The sequence below is a fragment of the Pseudophryne corroboree genome, chromosome 2 (assembly GCF_028390025.1).
Source record: "Pseudophryne corroboree isolate aPseCor3 chromosome 2, aPseCor3.hap2, whole genome shotgun sequence".
NCBI lineage: Eukaryota > Metazoa > Chordata > Amphibia > Anura > Myobatrachidae > Pseudophryne > Pseudophryne corroboree.
This window is the reverse complement of record NC_086445.1, coordinates 556,274,302-556,296,665: the sequence shown is the minus strand read 5'-3', so window position 1 is coordinate 556,296,665 and position 22,364 is coordinate 556,274,302. Positions and strand designations below refer to the sequence as shown.

General features: G+C 39.8%; 1 protein-coding gene across 1 annotated transcript in view; it reads right to left on the bottom strand.

Moving 5' to 3' along the window:
* The window catches only part of EPHA10 (EPH receptor A10), a 978,906-nt gene that overhangs the window by 302,054 nt on the left and 654,488 nt on the right, over positions 1-22,364 (bottom strand). Inside the window, exon 7 of the mRNA XM_063954339.1 lies at positions 14,036-14,201. Within this exon, the coding sequence (XP_063810409.1) occupies positions 14,036-14,201 (166 nt within the window). The remainder of the gene's footprint in view (positions 1-14,035; positions 14,202-22,364) is intronic.

The following is a 22,364-nucleotide window of genomic DNA, read 5'->3' as shown; positions in this document are numbered from 1 at the left end:
TCAGACCCTTAAGCCCTTAATCAGCATTATTAAGGCATCGCTAGGGAATCAATATTAAAGAGAGAGATTACATCATTATATCCAAATATATTACAAAATTCACCTTCATTTTATATGATATGTACAAATGTATGTTTTTTATGTATTTTTATTTTAATATATTAATTGATTGTGCTTCTAAGTAAATGTCTTTACTACTACTGTATATACTATATTACTATATTATTGTTCTATTACATACCCAGCAACACTGATCATTAGTGAGCGCTCCTCACAGCCTCCATTATACCCCGGCACACTTCCAGCATTTCTCTGCTGGCTATTCGATAGTTCCTGTATATTATCTGCTGCTGTACAATCATCATACAGAGTGTCATCTGAAAAACCCTTTGTCTCCTGTGCTACAATTGACTATAACTAACCACATACTGTAGACTCTGTATGCTTAGTCTGTACTCGGCAGTCTAAGCCATTGCCTGTGATGATCATATTCTCCAGCCCTTGCTGGTAACCAGTGACTGTTTATTGTGCCCTATTGGATCTCTGCCTTTTCTGCCATTGTAATAAACAACTTCCATTCTCATCTATCAGAAGAAACCTTATTAGACTTTCTAGTATTCCTCATACGGCCTCCAGCCATATGCAGACCTCAGGTACTGCTCCGAGTCCAGACAATTGACACACAATGATTTTCCCAGGTATCCCACATAAAAAATCAGAAAACACCAAGTTCTCCTTATAGCGCGTACTGACCAAAATGTTTTTAATCATTTACATTTATCACTAAAATTATTATCCACCAGTAACTTGGTTACACACAGGATCAGAAGCAATTTGGTCTTGGCTTTTGTAAGTCATATTCTTCAATTCAAGAAATATTCTTCATTGCAGTATTTGCATTTGCAGTATTCCTTTCCACTGTATATCTTACTTATTTGAAAAGAATCTTGTTCTACTGGTGATAAATTTATATTGGTTTCTGAAATATTACAACGTGGGCTGAATCTATCCACCGTACTGTATGCGTCTCAGAAAGTGTCATTGCAATTTCAGTGACTTCCTTGAAAAATGGATGAATACAGTAGATGAATTATTATTTATTTATAAAACGACAAGCAGCACTCTACAATTATACATTTTATGGTTTATTTTCTGTCTGGAATTGTAAACTATGTAATCTTGCCAGAGATATAAACAATAAACCTATCAGGATGAGATTTCAGCAACCAGAGCTATGTTATAAATTTTGAGATGATTAAATTGCACAAATTAGGTATAAGACGGCAAGTTGCAAAGCCAACAACTGGTGCTGAGTGGCGTTAAACAAATGCAGTTGAACCAACACAGAACAGTGTTTATCACATAGCAATACTAAATGTTGTTAGAAAATTTAATGTCTTTGGAAATCTGGCTTGGAAAATGGAAAGCGCAACTACAGTAAATGCCTAGAAAGATATGTCACTAATCTGCCGTGCTATATTTTATTGAAGTACATGAGCAGACATTTGGTTAGTGTGACAAACCTGGTGACTTGTGCAAATCTGTTCATGGGTCGTGGAAGAAAGAAAAAATTATGCGCTCAGGTGAATAGCACTGCACTAAGATTGTCAGCAGCCTCCTGTAGAAGGGAATTGCCAGTCCCTTAAAGCAAAACTAACAAATGAATAACAAGTGGCGCTTGACAATCAGAAAAGTAAAAAACATTTATTTATATAAAATATATCTGGATTACAACAACCTCCCGGGAGTAAGAAACAATATTAAAAATGTCACAATGATATGGATATGCACTGCATTATAACTTCATAATCAATTTATAGAACATGAATTATAAGTAATCTTATTCACATGTGACTATTTCTTAGTAACACCTGGAAGGTTTTAGACCATGCTGGGTTCACTTTGTGCACACAATAAATGTAAAATGTATAAAGCTGTAAAATGCTTAATCTAAACAAGAGTCACTCACGGCTGTATGTTTTGAAGAGGTCGTGGAAACTGACTTTCAAGGAACCTCAAGCTATCTGTTGGCTCTCAACCACACACCCAGGCAATGACACCAAGAGGAGAGGGGGAGGGTACTAATTGCCCGGGCCCAGGTCTGATGGAGGGGCCCTTTGGGGGCCAAGGTCCCATCCCCGTTACCTGGCAGCAGCAGCTCTACTCCTTAGCCCAGAACAAGCTGTTGTGTGCTGGGCTGCAGTGTGGCCAGGGAGGTGCTTAAAATACAATCTTTTTCTGTATTTTTTTCTAAGCATGCTTGGCAACACCTCCTGTGATTAGGCCATGCCCACTGAAAAGTACCTGGGCCCAGCCAGACTCTTTGCTGCCCTGCACACAGGCTGGCTTACCTGGCTGAGAGTTTTCATTATGGTTGGATTTAGATCTAATATGATGATTGTTTTGGGGCCCAAACATCTCAGTTGTTGGTCCTTTATAAAACAGATATTAAATCTGCGCACTTTCTTACTTATTACTGTGGTTGAGCCAATAGTAAATAACTGCAGCGCATGCTGGGGCTGTATAAATATTAGTAATGGCATGAGTAATGAAGTATAGAGTATTTAAGCAGCTTAAGCACTTTGATAACTTACTGTATAATAGCTGAATGTTTGATTACAATGGACTCTACAAGGTAATTGCTGTGCTGCTATGAAGTAAATGAGTAGATGTTATATTTTGCATATTCTAATTCACAAGTTTCTGATTCCCAGTACATCTGTTTGGTAAAAAACAAAATGTGTTTGTACACTTTTCATTAATTTGTTTTACTTTGTACTATATGTGTTTTGTATTTGAATTATTTTTTTTAAAAGACAGAAAATTAAAAACTGACAGTTGACCAATGTAAGAATAAATCTAGGTATACACTATACAATAGAAAGGGTCTTATTCAGAGTTGGACAAAAACGCAATGCTGCACGCTAGCAGCATTGTATTTTTGTCTGATCTGAAGGAGGGACATGCAGGAGATATCTCAGTAGAATAGATGCCTCCTGAATGTAGCTGCAATCTCAGCACTACAACTGATGCCGCAAGGTGGGATCCAACATGGCGACCATCAGATAGCCAGTACTGAGCTGACTGATGGAAACAGGGGCTTCAAAGCCAGGAAGTCTCCATGGTGACACGCAGACCCCTGGCTCTCCACTCCCAGAAAATGGGGGCAATACACCCCTGTTTCTGAGAACGCAGGTTTCCCATGCCCCCTACTCAGCTCCTCAATGGTGCTGCCAGTCAATCAGGCAGTGGCAGAGAGGAAGTATGGGCGATATTGGACCTTGCGCAGCCACAGATTTATGAATATCATGAATATGTGTGGCATGCAGTTGCATACTGCATGTGTAAAATACATTGCATTATCCCTAGGATCTCCCCATCTGATTTGGGTTGGAAAGATATAGCATACGATATATTGCATAGTGTGCCTTTACTGCACTGTAAGTAGCAGCATATACATCTTGCTCTTTAATATAAATATTTTATTAACTCACATCCAAGCCAAATCTATATATTCCTGGTATTTAAATCTGCCATGCCCACAGTGCATCATGATATTACCAAGGTGCAAAGTTACCTGCTCTTTTTGGCTTTATTCCCAATTTAGAATTAGCTCCATTAATTATTTAAAAAATGATCAAGCGAGGCTGATAACTGGGTAAAAAAAAAACAAAAAAAAACCTTCCAATTAACGGGATTGCTATTCAGTGGTCTCCCAGATGGCTATAAATAGATTTGACCTCACTTTATACCCAACCAGATGACAAGCTTATGTTAGACCATAGTATATCAGAGGCAAGCTTGTGTATAAATGCTAATGGAAAACAGAGATCACATTGATGGCAATGTGCAGAATCAGAATTAAAGAATCAAGCATGATGTAAAAAGTTGGATGTACAGTATACTCAGACATGTAAAATGCTCACATTACAAAATAGTCAATATTTAAACCTGAATATCTTCAATACAGTAACTCAATCATAATAAAACACTGATATATTTTGTAAAAATATATATGGATTGTTGCATATAAAAAAGGAGTATTGCAATAACATTACTCAATTAATTTGTTATACATATAAAAGATACATACATTTATAGTAGCAAATTTCAGGAAACATATAGTAGCACTGTAGGTTGACATGCAGCTTTAATGGAGGAGTAGAATGACAGTAACAAACTATAACTCAGTCCTAGGATAGTAGATATTTAAAGTCCTGTGTAATTACACATATTGCTTGTGGAGATTGTGTGTAGTAGGTTGTGTATGGAGGTACAGTATATTGCTTTTATTGTAATCATCTTATAGTGATCCAATCTTTTAGTAATAATAGCATGGGGTCATGGACCCAGTAAGGGCTGCTGTTCGATGGCATTGAACTGCTCTATTGTCAGGTCATCTGTGATGAGCTTCTTCATGTATTGTACACCTATTAGGATTCATTGGTGGTGGTGCGATGAAAAGTATGGTTGTGCAAATACAGAAAGCACAGCAATAGACCGATAGATGACAGCCCATTGGTTGTCCCAGAGCATTTTGTTATCATCCATAACTTCATCAGAGTATAAATGCTATACTACCTGTACCAGGTATATATAGTGGTGTTGATTAATTGATTGATTGATTGATTGATTGATTAATTAATGGTCAAATGACACTAGTAAATTTACATAAAATATGTACATCTATCCACAATATAAAAATAATAAAACAAATATGGTAGCAGTATATTGTATTATCTTCTTTGTATTATTCTAATCATTTATATAGTCAAAACTCTAGTAAAAAAAATCTAGAACTGCCTCCCCTGCTCCCTTTTCTGCACATCTCTAATCCTTACTCACCAAATTTCCAGCAGTATATACTTCTGCATCTTTGTATAATGCTCCCATGAACCCTGGCTCTGGTACTAGCCAGTGCCTCCTCAGCCATTTACCTCACCACATGTCCCTGCTTCAAAGATCAGCAGAGGGATAGTAATCTAGACTCAAGAAAGTGCATTTTAAGAGAGCATTTGAAGGTTGGGAGGCTGAATAAAAGTCTAACATAGTGTGGGAGGGCATTACAAAGGAATGCAAGCGTGTAAAGATGTATGCATGTAGAATGTGAAGCTCATTAGCAGAACAAAGAGAGTGTGGAGGAGTATGTGAGGAAATGATGCTGGAGATGTAAGGAAAAGAGGTGGGCTAGAGAGCTTCATAAGTGAAGCAGAGAAGTTTGAATTTGATTGTAAGGGGAATAGGGAGTGAGTGGAGGTGGACAGCAGAAGTAGAGCAAAGGAAAATGATGCAGGAAGCTAAATTAAGGATACACTGAAGATGGGAGAGATTGGAGAGGTGGAAGTTTGGAAGGTATAATACCGTCAAGGGTTGGAAGGAATTGATTCTGGAAAAATTGCCAAGGTTTAGATGTCAGAATTGGGAGAGGTCTGAATATGTGTGAGAAAGAAATGGCAGAGTCAAGGCTGATGCCCAGACATCTGACTGACTTGGGGAACAGAGAAGTACAAAGTAGGAAAAGAGGGGGCCTTTTTGGGGGGGAAAGTGATAAGTTCAGTTTTAGAGACAATAAGTATCAGAAAATGTTGAGCTATCCAGGAAGAGATGGCTGAAAGCTAGGAGTTTACAGTGGAGGGGAAAGAGGGAGAGAGATCAGGAGTGGAAAGGTAAATGTAGTACCTTATTATTTTGGTATTGTCTACATAGAAATGGTATTGGGAGGCCAAATGTACTTATAAGTCCAACAAGAAAAGAAGTGTAGAGAAAGAAGAGGAAGGGGTCCTTAGGGCACCCTATGGGAGGTAGAAGTTGGTTTTGGATAGAGAGAAGTGGTTGGGCATGTAAGATGTGAACCAGGAAAGAACAGAGTCATAGAGCCCAATGGAGTAGTGGGTTTTAATGAGGAGGGGTGGTCAACTATGTCAAATGCCGCTACGAGGTCAGGGAGTATGAGAATAGATAACTGGACCATGGACTTGGCCAAAAGAAGGACATTAGTGACTATAGTGGGGGCAGTTTCAGTCAAATTAAAAGCTTTGTAGATGGGTTGGAGTGACTCAAGAAGAGAGTGGGTGAAGAGGGTGGAGATGAGGCAGTTGTATACCATGTACTCAAGGAGCTTGGAGGCAATGGGGAGGAAAAAGTATCCAGTTAGATTGTCGATATTCACTATGTTGACATTCATAATGTTGAAACCGGAGTGTGAAATGTTATAATGTCAGCATGGTTAAAATGTTGACATATAACATGTCAAAATAGAAGAAATGTTGACAATAGTCCTTAGTTTTAGTGTTAGGGTTAGCGTTAGGATACAGGCTAGCATTATGAATATCGACATGGCGAATATTGAAGAAACATACCAAACCCGAGGAAAGAGATGGGACAGTAGTTGGAGAGGAAGGAGGGGGTCAAGTTATAGTTTCTTTAGAATAGGGCAGACTATAACTTGCTTAAACGAATTGGGAAATAGCCAGCAGAGAGCGATAAATTGACCATGAGTGCAATGTGGGTTCATGAATGCTTTGCAAGCAAGAAACCTTTTCACCTAAAGGATATCTGCCAAATTTAGAAATCCAAAATAATATAGCAGCAAAGTAGCAGTAAAGTAACAGTAGGCCAAAAGTGCTATAAAAGAGGATAACAACACATCAGGTATTGATGCTGACTTTAACACCAAAATCAGTGTTTCATCAAAGCAGGCACGATGCTTTTAGTCAATACGTTAAAAGCTTCTTCTCTAACCTTGATCAAAAGTAAGATGTAAACAGTTATTATAGCTAATGGCCAGTATACTGTATAACTACTCAAGGAAAAGACAAAGGTTACCTTCATTGTCCAGTCCCCCTTATAGTCAGCAGAAAGATACCGGTAAATAATGTACTTTACTTTTAAAAGCAAGAAGTTCACAAAGCAAGATACTCATGGATGGTAGCTGGATCATCATCACAATATAGACAGACTTTTAACGGAGGAAAAACCTCTGAAGAAATTGAGCAGGCTGAATTTCAAAGAAGAGGATTACACTACGAGGCAGGAAAGAAACAAAAAATTATTTATACAGTATGTGGGCAGAGGTGCAGCTAGGCCCCATGGTGCCCGAAGCAAGGGTATGGTTTGTCACCCCCCACCCCTGTACTGAATTGGGTCCCTAGCCAACATGTGGTGGCATGTTACATTGAAAAAATTAACAATGTTTAAAAGTCCTAAATTGGTGACAGGACCGGTTCTAGACCTTGTGGAGCTAAGGGCAAAAGTTTCCTTTGGCTGCCCACATGTTTAAAATAGGCTGAGTGCGTGCTGAAGCCTTGCAGAAACAATATAGGGTCATGGCAGCTTGGACGGTTTGATGATTAGCATTACTGCCTTCCAGCACTGAGGTTATGGGTTTGATTCCCACCGTGTCCCTAACTGTGTGAAGTTTGTATATTCTTCCTGTGCTAGTGTAGATTTCCTCTGGGTACTCCAGTTTCCTCCCACAATATTAAAATATACTGGTAGGTTAATTGGCGGCCAACAAAAATTAACCCTGGTGTGTGTGTGTGTGTGTGTGTGTGTGTGTGTGTATTCATGTGTGTGTGGTAAGGAATAAAGATTGTAAGCTCCCATGGGGCAGGGACTGTATATGGTAATAATAAATAAATAATGGTTTAATTGGGAAGATGCGTTGCCACAGAATAGTACCAATTCACGTAACACCGCATAGTAGTGTCCGTTATTCACATTACACCACACAGTAGTACCCCTTATACATGTTATGCTACACAGTAGAGTCCCTTAGACACATTACGCCACACAGTAGAGCCCCTTATACATGTCACACTGTGGTTGAGCCCCTTATACACATTACACCATGGTAGAGCTGCTATGGTAGTAGTTGTATTTAACTATTTACTTGTTTAATTCAAATAAATTAAAAACACTATATATGCCCAAACTGATCTGACCTCACAGCCCCCAATTCCTCAATGAAAATAAAGCCCTAAATGTGACCCCCATGCAGACCTAATAACCCCCAATCTCTGAATGAAAATAATGCCCCATAACTGACACCCCAGATCTGATAATCTCCCAATGCCTTACTGGGAGTAATGCCCCAAATGTGATGCCCCACAAACCTGAAACCCCTCCAAACTCTCAATAAAAATAATGCACCAAAATTCCCCCTCCTCAATTTGATAATCCCCCGATGCCTCAATGAAAACAATACCCTAGAACTGCCAACCCAGACCTGATAATCCCATTATGTTTCAATTAAAATAATGTCCCAGAATTGCCTAAGGGGCAGAGAGAGCTGTTACACAGCAGCCTGAGAGGCAGAGAAAGCTGTACCACAGCAGCCTGAGGGACAGAAAGAGGTGCTGCAGCAGCCTGAGAGGAGAGTGTGGTGCTGCAGTTTCTAAAGCAGAAAGAGGTGCTGCAGCAGCAGCTGGGGCAGAGTGAGGTGCTGCAGCATCAATGTAAAGATAAGTGCTGCAGCAACCGGGGCAGAGAGAGGTGTTACAGCAGCTGGGCCAGAAAAAGGTGCTTCAGCAGCTATTGCAGTGAGAGGTTGTGCCGCAGTAGTTGGGACTGAGAGAGGTGCTGTAGCATCAATGCATACCTCCCAACTTTTGGGAGGTAGAAAGAGGTACTCCTGCACGGCATAGCCGCTCTTACCCAGAGAAAGGGGGCATGGTCTCAGAAATGGGGGCGTGGCCTCGTGGCAAAGCCGTGATCGCGAGCCTGTCCCTCTTATCTCCGTAAATAGACTCATTTGATTCACAATAAGGATCAAGGCAACAGTAATGTGGTCAGAATGCCATAAGTTCTGCATGCAAAGAATGGAACTGAATACATAATACTGTAGATCAGGGGTATTATACTTCTGGCCCTTCAGCTGTTGTTAAACTGCACATCCCAGCATGCCCTGACACAATTTTAGCATGCCCTAATAGCAAAATGGTGGCAAGGCATGTTGGGATGTATGGTTTCACAGCTGCTGGAGTTGCTAGGAGAAGAAACACATGTATGTAATTTCTACCTGTCACTTCCGATATGGAGCTCTGGCATTCCATGTGCATCATGCTGGATAAATAACCATCTTTAAACTGTGGTGACACCTGTTATCATGAGCAGACACCCAGACCTATTTACATCAAGCCAGGTAGCCAGACATTTCCAGTATCTGTCTCTGGCTGGAAAACCGGACTGCCACATGCAAAGGGGTGAGATCGTCCTTGGTATTATTGTGGGGCCATATTAAAAAGGCTATCTTATACTAGAGATGTGCACCGGAAATTTTTCAGGTTTTGTGTTTTGGTTTTGGACTCGGTTCCGCGGCCGTGTTTTGGATTAGGACGCGTTTTGCCAAAACCTCCCTGAAAATTTTTTGTCGGATTCGGGTGTGTTTTGGATTCGGGTGTTTTTTTTAACAAAAAACCCTCGAAAACAGCTTAAATCATAGAATTTGGGGGTCATTTTGATCCCATAGTATTATTAACCTCAATAACCATAATTTACACTCATTTTCAGTCTATTCTGAACACCTCACACCTCACAATATTATTTTTAGTCCTAAAATTTGCACCAACGTCGCTGGATGGCTAAGCTAAGCGACACAAGTAGCCGACACAAACACCTGGCCCATCTAGGAGTGGCACTGCAGTGTCAGGCAGGATGGCACTTCAAAAAAATAGTCCCCAAACAGCACATGATGCAAAGAAAAAAAGAGGCACACCAAGGTCGCTGTGTGACTAAGCTAAGCGACACAAGTGGCCGACACAAACACCTGGCCCATCTAGGAGTGGCACTGCAGTGTCAGACAGGATGGCACTTCAAAAAAATATTCCCCAAACAGCACATGATGCAAAGAAATAAAGAGACGCACCAAGGTCGCTGTGTGACTAAGCTAAGCGACACAAGTGGCCGACACAAACACCTGGCCCATCTAGGAGTGGCACTGCAGTTTTCTAGCGAGAGGATGAGTGCTTCCATCCTCATGTGAATCTGAACCACTAGCCATGAACATAGGCCAAGGCCTCAGCCATTCCTTGCCACTCCGTGTCGTAAATGGCATATTGGCAAGTTAACGCTTTTCATCAGACGCTTTTAATTTTGATTTTTGGGTCATTTAACTGAACTTTTGTTTTTTGGATTTTACATGCTCTCTACTATGACATTGGGCATCGGCCTTGGCAGACGACGTTGATGGCATTTCATCGTCTCGGCCATGACTAGTGGCAGCAGCTTCAGCACAAGGTGGAAGTGGATCTTGATCTTTCCCTATTTTAACCTCCACATTTTTGTTCTCCATTTTTTAATGTGTGGAATTATATGCCAGTATCAATAGCAATGGCCTACTACTATATATACTGTGCACAACTGAAATGCACCACAGGTATGGATGGATAGTATACTTGACGACACAGAGGTAGGTAGAGCAGTGGCCTTCCGTACCGTACTGCTATATATACTGGTGGTCACTGTCAGCAAACTGCAAAACTAAAATGCACCACAGGTATAGAATCTAGATGGATAGTATACTTGACGACACAGAGGTAGGTAGAGCAGTGGGCTTCCGTACCGTACTGCTATATATACAGGTGGCACTGTCAGCAAACTGCAAAACTAAAATGCACCACAAGTATAGAATCTAGATGGATAGTATACTTGATGACACAGAGGTAGGTAGAGCAGTGGCCTTCTGTACCGTACTGCTATATATACTGGTGGTCACTGTCAGCAAACTGCAAAACTAAAATGCACCACAGGTATAGAATCTAGATGGATAGTATACTTGACGACACAGAGGTAGGTAGAGCAGTGGCCTTCCGTACCATACTGCTATATATACTGGTGGTCACTATCAGCAAACTGCAAAACTAAAATGCACCACAGGTATAGAATCTAGATGGATAGTATACTTGACGACACAGAGGTAGGTAGAGCAGTGGCCTTCCGTACCGTACTGCTATATATACTGGTGGTCACTGTCAGCAAACTGCAAAACTAAAATGCACCACAGGTATAGAATCTAGATGGATAGTATACTTGATGACACAGAGATAGGTAGAGCAGTGGCCTTCCATACCATACTGCTATATATACTGGTGGTCACTGTCAGCAAACTGCAAAACTAAAATGCACCACAGGTATAGAATCTAGATGGATAGTATACTTGACGACACAGAGGTAGGTAGAGCAGTGGCCTTCCGTACCGTACTGCTATATATACTGGTGGTCACTGTTAGCAAAACTCTGCACTGTACTCCTCCTATATAATACTGCTGGACCCCAGTCCCCACAATAAAGCAGTGTGAGCACAGATATATGCAGCACACTGAGCACAGATATGGAGCGTTTTTCAGGCAGACAAAATATAATACTGGTGGTCACTGGTCAGCAAAACTCTGCACTGTACTCCTCCTATATAATACTGCTGGTCCCCAGTCCCCACAATAAAGCAGTGTGAGCACAGATATATGCAGCACACTGAGCACAGATATGGAGCGTTTTTCAGGCAGACAACGTATAATACTGGTGGTCACTGGTCAGCAAAACTCTGCACTGTACTCCTCCTATATAATACTGCTGGTCCCCAGTCCCCACAATAAAGCAGTGTGAGCACAGATATATGCAGCACACTGAGCACAGATATGGAGCGTTTTTCAGGCAGACAACTTATAATACTGGTGGTCACTGGTCAGCAAAACTCTGCACTGTACTCCTTCTATATAATACTGCTGGTCCCCAGTCCCCACAATAAAGCAGTGTGAGCACAGATATATGCAGCACACTGAGCACAGATATGGAGCGTTTTTCAGGCAGAGAACAGATAAAACTGGTGGCCACTGATCAGCAAAACTCTGCACTGTACTCCTCCTATATAATATTGCTGGTCCCCAGTCCCCACAATAAAGCAGTGTGAGCACAGATATATGCAGCACACTGAGCACAGATATGGAGCGTTTTTCAGGCAGAGAACGGATAAAACTGGTGGTCACTGATCAGCAAAACTCTGCACTGTACTCCTCCTATATAATACAGCTGCTCCCCAGTCCCCACAATTAAGCAATAAGCACAAATATTTGCAGCAACATTAATAAACGGAGAGGACGCCAGTCACGTTCTCTCCCTAACATTTCCAATGCATGAGTGAAAATGGCGGCGACGCGCGGCTCCTTATATAGAATCCGAATCTCGCGAGAATCTGACAGCGGGATGATGACGTTCGGGCGCGCTCGGATTAACCGAGCCATACGGGAGAATCCGAGTATGCCTCGGACCCGTGTAAAATGGGTGAAGTTCGGGGGGGTTCGGTTTCCGAGGAACCGAACCCGCTCATCACTATCTTATACAAGCTAACTTTCTATAAAAGTACCCGGATTGAAAGCATATCTCTTTACACTCGAACTCCAGTGAAAAATAAAAGGATCAATTATACAGAAATACCTGGGACCATGATACATGTTATGCTGTACTAATAAGCCACTTTATAAAGCTATCATATGCTACAACAGCGCTGTAAGAAAGATATCTTCAAAAGAATTTTAATACCATATATATATATATATATATATATATATATATATGCCTATGTGATTAATCTGTGTGTTTTTATATATATATATTTGTGTGTGTTTTTTTATATATGTGTGTTTGAATATATCAGTAAAAGGGATATTTTTATATAACAAGGCCTGTGTTGTTTATATTGTGAAAAAATTAGAGCACCTGACTATAATTGGGAGTATTTAAGCGCAGTGGAATATTTTCTATTTGTTTCTCTAGTAGAAGTTGGCTAACTTCTTCAACTAGCTGCTAAAATATCCATACATATTTATTAATTCAGAATTGATGCCAGTGCCAAGGTTTTTTGGTTATTGTTTTCACCAGCCTTTATTATTAATGTTTTACCATACACAACTGGCATTAATCTAGCCCAGTATCAGCTTCTTTGTGTCACTGCAATGCCACAACATTTTCACATTCAGCCTGAGCAGCAAGCACATTCAGAATCACAGGAGAAAGCTAAGGCAGACAAACTGAAACCGATTTGAAATAATAATGATAATAATAATAATAATAATAATAATAATAATACTTTAAATTCAGTTAGAAAATCCACAAAATTAAACCAAAACAAATAATTCTACATGATCAATATCTTGCCTGGAATCCAGGTCTGATGAAAGTTCATTTATCCATCAACGATTGCCATAAATGATTAGTATTTGTCTGGATATTAATAATTTTCTATGTGCAAATGTTATTGGTTTTACTATATTGGGGCAAATTAGAAATAAATCTGGATGTTTTGAAATCAGGCCAATATATTAGATCTAAATGCTTGTGGCCAGTTTAAAAAATCAGAGGTAAACATGGCATCTAAGATATAATCTAATGGTATCATTGAGAAAAAATGAGAGTTAAGTTACCAGCACATTGCTTATAGGGTCTGATTCAGAGGTGAATGCAATGCCTGTGTTTGGGCAGTTGAGCAATTATTTGCTACTGCAAATGTGCAAATAGTTCTGAAAACCCATGCCGCACTTGCTTACTCCTGAGTATACGCAGAGACAACTGTTGCATATTGTGTACAGAGAACTGGTGGAACAAACCATGGATGTTCCCAGGCAGTGACTTTGAGGTGGCCTGACGTGAAAGCAAGAAATAGGCCATCTCATGGGAGTGTCATGAATGTTTATGTGAATGCGACTGTGTTCCCAAACTAAAATCTGCAGCCACAGAGGCCAAGTGTAAAGGAATTTTAGAAGGAGACATAAGTGTAAATGGTACATGAGATGGTGGAGTATTCAGAACAGAGGAAAAGCAATGTCCATGGGTATAGAAAATAAGCATCTCAGAGCATGCACAGTCCGCTGCACATTGATACGCAAGGGGAAGTCTGAAATAAGCATCTGCATATTATCGCAGCCCGCAAATCTGGAGAAAAAAAAATATTGCGACTGTACTGTGACCACCCCTGAACCATAGTAATATGTCATAAGTCATAACAGTAAAGAAAACCAGCAGCACCTTACATCAAATAACTTACATTCTCCTAGTGTTTCCACTTCAATGCTTGAACTATAGCTTCCATAATCTTGTGATGATGAGGATGTGCGGATTTGGAAGACATAAACTGTTCCAGGCTTCAGGTTATGAACAGTTACTGCTGTCAAAGTTGTTTTCAATGTGGAGTAACTTTGGTCTCTTTGGTCCTAAAGGAGAACAAACATTTCACATTAAACCCTCTAATAATAAAAAACTGTACTAGTTTTGTTATCTTCACTGTTCTGTCTGACTGCATTTTAAACCTTCATGCATAATATAAGACCGTTAGCACTTCTGCACCTGGATACACAATACAGCAACAACTGCAGGCCAACCTCATTTCTTTAATAGACAAATCCCTTTTATTAAGGGATAGCAGGAATCTGTTATCTCAGGGCAAATGATTTTCAGGTTATATATTTTCATTTTTTGATTAGCAGATAGGGAATGATCTGTAAGAAAGCAAAAAGCTCTAAGGGGGTTATCTAGTTCTGTAATCAGCTATACCAAAATGAAAAGTACTAAACCAAGATTTTTTTTTTTTTAAAGAAAATGAATCTACCTGAGATGCATCTGTTTTTATATATCTGCACATCCTCAGCATCATATCAGGTTTTAAAAGCAGACTATGGTTAAAAAGATAGTTCCACTCCATAGTCAGAAAAACCAGGTCTCTTGACAGAAGCCTTTTGATGTATGTCAACCACAAATGACGTTTCTAGCCTATACAACAAAACTCAGAAGGTTGAAGCAAAGTAATAGACTTTCTTTTCCCTTTCCTTTCAGCTTAAAGAGACAGACACAGTCTGACAGTAACTTTTCAATGTTGATCTCAATGGCACTTTAACTGCATTGTACACTCCCCTCACCCCAAAATAATAATTAAAAAAATCCTACTATAAGGATGCATCAGCACCTAATGACTACAGTTTACTCATTTGCTCCTTCATGCCCCAAAAGCCACAGGGGATACCCCCTGTAGTTTTTTCCGGGTCTCCCCTATTTCTGAAATATTCAAGCAGCAAAACCTTTTCAGTTCACTTCTTTAAAAATGCTGTCAAGGGTGGATGTGAAAAATGAACGTAAACGTTTCCTGATTGTAAACTTTATTCAGAGATGAACGCAGATCGCTGCATATGCAGCCAGATCTGTGTTCATCTCCTCAAATTCTGGGGGCCACCAGCACAGGGCACGGCCACCTAGCATGTGTAAGGCCGCATTCCGATGCGTCCGCAATTAGATTATGGATGCTTTGGAACTAAGGTTTACCCCTGGCAGTCAATTGCACTGTGGCTGCATCCTTCCTGGATGCGGCCGCAATGTGTAGGGTAGCGCATGAACACAACAGTCAGTGTGCATGTGCAGACCACCTGGATGTGGCTGCTGCATGTAAATGATGCTCGGCTGCATCCAGGTCTGAATAACCCCCAGTGTCTTCCAGGTAACACAACCTTTGTTTCCCCTGCAGTTGCACACTTCCCCATTTTTAAGCCAACATGTGATAAAAACCACAGCTATCTGGGAAAAATGGCAGCATAGAGCAATTTCTGTCACTTTGGTGCATAGCAACCCAGGGAGAGTGATTTTGTATACCTTTCCTAGGTTGTCTATTTTTACAGGGTATTGAATCATTGGCAAAACAAATCCAGACCCATGTCAGATGGTTCTTTATTCAAAGATTGTTACTAATGTTTGCAGTTGGTATATGTGTGGTAATTCTTGTCAAAGTACATGGTATCAGATCAGTAGCCGTAATTTGGATACCTAGATGGTATCAGTAATCACACTTCCTTTCACTGCCCCAACTTGTGATAATTAAAGGAGCCACAGGTTCCCTACCACTATAACACAATTGTGCAGGCTCAATGACACAATACCCATGCAGTTAATTGGTCATCCCCTGCTACTAGCATTTAATACTAGTTTTTGCATAAATGTAAGGGTCTCCTCAAAGACTGGGTTCTGGAGCATATATTAAAGACTAACAAAGAATGCTTTATTTACAGAGTACAATGTTTAGGTATAACAAATGTAAGAAATAAAACAGTTACAAAGTTACATACATGGGTTGCAATTTCAAATAAAAAGAAAAAATTTACAATATAAACACATAGCTAATCTGTCCCAGGAGGAACTCATTTGCTAGTACTAAGGAACCAGATAGCTGGAAGTCCAGGAACCATAACAAATATTTTAGAAGTACAATTCAATGGCATGTCCCTAGGAAATGATGTATACTGCTTGATACCATTGATTGTAGGTGCTGGAAGACATTTTTCATGTATGATGATGATGTACTGTAAGCACATATTATAGTGCTATAATAGTTAATGTTGGATTGCTGGTGAGTTTCAGGAGTTTTGGGAACCAAGAGGAATAGGGTAGGGATGACTTAGTGCACAGGTGGATATGGGAGGTAAAAGAGCTTGTGTCTAATATACCAGTCTCTTGGCTTTGTGGATTTCCTACCAATCTACTACAGCTTCATACACTAGTTTGCACAATTCTTTTCCATTATTTTGTTACTGTTTGCTTCAGGATTAATTTATTAGTAGATAATTGTTTGTATGTATAAACACATAAAAATGATTATTAATAACAAATCACTTCTAATAAACTGCAGGCCACAATTGCAGACAAAATATAAAAAATGTTTTATGGTTAAAACATTACATGTACTGTATAACTCCAGTTTACTCCAGCAGCCTCTTATCAATAAAGTACACTCTATGTTTAGAGGTCCTGTATAATAATAAAATAATACATGCTTCTCTTCATTTTAAAACTTGTTCTACATAAAGTTTGTTGGTTTGTCTTACATCTGCAAGAGTATGACTTTCACGAATGACCCTTTCTTGTACCAGCTGGCTACATATTTCCCTTCCAATATATTAAAAATGTTCTGATATGCTTAGTGTTCTTAATCATGCTCAGTGATAATCACAGCAGATAAATACTCTACAGGAATAATCAGCCAGGTATTCTGCAGCGTGTCAGATCATGGCCCTTAAAGCAATGCAAATTGAGCCTTGAGAGTCATTTAGTCTTTTTATATGGTGCATGTGAGAATTCACCTCCCTCTATTTCCCATTTCCTAGCTGATCTTCTGCCAGAGTCAGGGAATGCATAATTTTAATTAAATTATCTCTTAGTTAATAGAAATGGGTAATTAATAACTTAGTCTTTGTCACAATGTCCACTGATGAGGATAAATTTGCAACTTTCTAAAATGATTTAAAATATTAATTTTTAACAGCTATCCTCAAGAGGGAAGCACAATTTAATTGGATGTCCACCGCTACTACTATCACTGCAATGAGGGTTTTCATGTACTTTCCTTCAATTCTAACTTTTTACTATTGCATTGACAACATATTAATGATGATGACCTTGTTAAGGCTGTAATTTCCATTGAAGTTACAAAGTCAAAACACGTTTAAAAGTGATTCTGATCATTATTTATCAAAATCAGTTATTTTAAACACTGACTCTAATATCTACCAAAATAGGTCTATATAACTAAATTAAAAGTATCTACAGTAAGTAGCAATATAGAACATAAAATGATTAAGGTAAACTGGTATATAAATATGTAGAGGTAGCCTAGTAGTGCTCAGTAAAAGTGGTAATGATCTTCATAGTTACTGTATAGGCTCATGCATACTGTACACCTTTAGAAAACAAGTAACCAGTGCACAATGGGCTACTACAGCCTTTCAATAATTAATTAATCATGTGGATAGTATTTATAGAAAATAAACATTTATTAACATAACAATTAACTGACTAAGAATAGTTCATATTGACCGAAAAACAATAATAAAAATAACAGTTATTGTAATCTTGAGGAAAATGTTTCTTTCCCACAAAATGTCCTGTTTGAGTAATTAGTGCATAGGCCAGTATTGTGTCGCCACTTAAACAGTCAAAATAACCCATTTTAGGGTAAATTCTACCAGTACCATGAGAGTGTCAGTGGGGTCCTCTTTAGCGATAAAGCACAACGCACTGTAGGTGAGTCCCCTTTACACATGGTGAATTATGCTGGAGATTTTGGGTAGAGTTCCAGTTGTACAGAAGTCTTTTTGTATTGGAGGATTGCTGACAGCGCAGATTAACTGGTGCATTTCGCTTCTCCAATAACAGCTTTCTAAATGGTACCTTAACCTGGAATCTCCAGCATATTTCACCAGAGATGATGTGGGGATGCGGGATCATTTGTCCATATCTTATGGACCTCTCCAAAAATTGCATGATGATATACAATATATTCTCACTGATGTTTTCCAGGTCCAGGTTTCCAAAACCTGTAATCTATTGTCATTGATTGTCCAGATGAACATGGTGAGAAACTTTTAGTTCAAATCTTTAATGCTGTGCTGTGCTTAGTTTCCTTATATAGGAAATGTCCAGAATCTCCAACTAGTCAGCAGCCCCTGACTATGATCTATAAACTATTGAAAAATTCTCTACTAATGTCCACAATAAGTCTAAAAAATATATTCATATCTGGTGTGATTATACTACTTATAAGAATTCGGCAACGAACAGCCAATCAACCCAGATCTTTTCAGATCTATTGCTCTAATACCTCCAAAACTACTTTTCTTAATCCTTTTGACCGTGAGTATTCTTTGCCCTTTTTTCCATCATTAGGTACATGAGGGGTAATTCAGTGCATTTTTTTGCATCCCTGCGATCAGGTTGTTGCCGCCTACAGGAAGAGGGGGAATTCGCTGTGCAGCTGTGCGATCGCATGTGCAGAGAGCTGCACAAACAAAAGTTTGTGCAGTCTCTGCACAGCCCAGGACTTACTCAGCCGCTGCAGTGATCGTGCTGGAGCTGACATCAGAAACCCCCCTTCCAAATGCCTGGATCCTCCTGCGTTTTTCCGGACACTCCTCTAAACTGGTCAGTTGCCACCCACAAACAGCCTCTTCCTGTCAGTCACCTTGCGATCACCTGTGCGATCACTTTGTTTGCACCATCCTGTCACTGCCTGGTGCTTCCCGTCACTGCGGACCAACGCGGCTGCACATTGCTGTGCATATGCATGTGCAGTTCAGACCCAATCGCCCACTGTATGAAAATGCACAGCAGCGATCGGGTCTGAATTAGGTCCATGGGAGGTCATTTTGAGTTGATCGCTCGCTAGCTAGTTTTAGCAGCTGTGCAAATCCTATGCCGCCGCCCACTGGGAGTGTATTTTATCTTACCAGAATTGCGAACGTTTTTATCGCAGAGTGCCTGCAAAGAAATTTTGTGTAGTTTCAGAGTAGCTCAAAACCTACTCAGCGCTTACGATCACTTCAGACTATTCAGTTCCGGATTTGATGTCACAAACCCGCCCAGCCACGCCTGTGTTTTTCCTGGAACGCCTGCGTTTTTCCGCACACTCCCTGAAAACGGTCAGTTGCCACCGAGAAACGCCCACTTCATGTCAATCACTCTGCGGCAAGCAGTGCGACTGAAACGCATCGCTAGACCCTGTGCAAAACTACAGTTTGTTGTGCCCGTACATCGCGCGTGCGCATTGCGCCGCATACGCATGCGCAGAACTGCCGTTTTTTAGCCTGATCACTACGCTGCAAACAAATTCAGCTAGTGATCAACTCGGAATGACCCCCATGGTCTTGACCTCTTTTATTTCCCCTAGCTCAATATTCACCCTACTTCTTTTTTGTTATAAATTTTTTCTGTACCTTTTTAATTTAGCTCAAAGTAATCCTTTGTTGTCTATACTGGTACTTTATCTAGTTGTTATCATGTTCCCTCAAACAAAGAGTGCTGTACATCTCTACTCTCACTTGTATGTAAACTGCTTTGCTGACCGTGTAGTCCATGTTGACTTTTGTATTGGTTTTTCCTATAATGTGAGAAAATATAAAAAAATGATCCCTGTAACAAAAAATGTATACAGTATACCCAAAGGTGGGCTTATGATTTAAATTGGAGTAAATCCTAATATCTGGCCTGTGTGTGATTACAAAGAGACCAACCTTGATACCCTAAATACTATATGCAGTAGAAGCTTTTATTTGCAAAAATTGCTTTGTACATAAAATTGAAGGTCCTACAGTATGAGCACTATTTTATAGTCAATGGGGGAGGGAGGGGAGGTAACAGCCTTGACATCACTAGGCATGCCCTTTGGAGTGATCACAGTCCCACAACCCTATTGAAAAATAATGTGAGGTATAGAAAATGTTCCTGTTACACAAAAATGATACACGCTACAAGCAAGTCAGATAGGGGTTGTAAAGAATATTTATTTTTGTTTTATAGGAACTTGGAGCCTTCTCTGTAAGTGTAGAGTACTTAAAGTTAAAATATGTAAGCATACTAACTGATTCAACGAGTGATAAAACTCATTGTCATTGTGTGTGATTAAACTGGTTGGGTATGATAAATGGTGTTCCATTCAGTCAGCATTTTTCAAACAAATGATAGTTAGGAGCTGAAAACATGACAGTAACTGATTAGCTGGAGCACCATATATCAAATGCAACAAGTTTTACCAGGATACATACGATATATCGGTGGAAGGGATGTCATCATATGACCGACAGTGGCATCCCAAAGTAGAGAATCCTGACAGGGGTTAGGTAACTATGTTTATCTTCACCCATACCACCTAACCCTAACCCTCCTTTCCCGTCTCCTAATCCTAAATCCCCCTCCCACAGCCTAATTCTAACCCAACGTGGTGGTGCCTAAACCTATCCCCCCTCCCTGCAGCCTAACCCTAATCCTCCCTTTCCCGCAGCCTAACCCTAACCCTCCGTCTGCAGTCTAAACCTAACCTCCCGTACCTCCGGCAGAATTCCAATTAGGAGTTTCGGCAGTGGTCGATCAGGAATCCGGTGTTCGGGATGTCAAAGCTAGCATTTTGATCCATGTCGGGATGCTGGCGCCCGCATTCCGAGCAGTGTTGGAATGCCAGCATCGCCATTCCAATTGCCGGAATGCTGAATGCCAGTATCCTGAACTGAACCCGTTTTATCATCCACAATGAGTTTTATCACTCGTTGATAAATGAGCCCCTTAGTGCTGGTGTGCCATTAGCCTTCATGCATCCCCACAAATAGTTTATTTCTAATAAGTGAAAAATTAAAAACCAAACAAGCACTCTACATGTCAAAAGCAATGGACCAGTTACCATATATAAGCATAATACATTTCAATAACTAACGCTGTACATTATATAAGATGTTCTGAAAACTGCATCCAGTATACAAAACAGTTAAGATTGTAATTTTCTTCTGATTACAAGGAATAACTTCTCTAAAAGTGTCACTGTTCTTGGCAGTCATGCAAACCAAATATGAATTCTTGCGTGTACATTCTATTTAATCTGCTCTCAGATATAGGCAATACCGCCCTTTAATTCACTTTTGTCCTCTCTTGGATATAACTTTGGATATTAACTCAGAGAGGATTAAGTCATTCCTTAGAACAATGTAGAAGGCATCTTTTCACAAGCATACGGAACCAAAAACATAATCCTGGCTCCACAGACAATAAATAAGCCTCAATAATGTCAGAAGGACAACAGCATTTTATAATGAGTAATGCAAGCACACAGCAAGTTGGACAATGCAAAAAAATACTTTATAGTAAATAAGAGGAAAATAGGATATTCCTAAACATACAAATAGAAAAGGCATCCGTAGCTTTGCGACATTTTTCTCCAACAAAGACTTTGCTGCTTTGCTTATCTGAACTGATTTGTAATCTGTTCAAAAGTAGCATCCATAATTAATAGTATCTCACGGCCAACAAGATGTGACATCTTTCCAGCTCTGCTTGCAATTTATTTGGTGACCCTGGCAGAAGCAGGATGGGACCTCTCCCATGTGAGAACTGATAAAACCAAAAGAGGTATGAGATTGCTTGTAATCTAGACAACCAAACATTGCTTGTATCATGCCCTATATCAAACCTGTACAAATGACTCTGATTGCTTCACGAGATCTGCCTACGCTGCAACATTGACTTTGAACCTTTAGGAGAGGTGAAATCCTGGATTCCTGTTATTTAGGTGTCTATTGCTGTGATAGTTGTGGAAAGCTTTAAAATTATAAATATATATTTAATGGGCATATAGAGGTGTAATATAACATTGTATATTTTGGACAATACTCCTAATTTCCATTGCTAATTCCTTCCATATGTAGCACATATGATGTATGTGCAAACAGTTAAGCATGAAATAAATATGTCATCTGTTAGGACTTAAACTGAGGTTGGTAATTTTTTAGCATTCTCTTTCATATTGCTTACTGTAGGCTACACATTAAATGTCAGTTATTGCTCTATTGGGGGGTCTA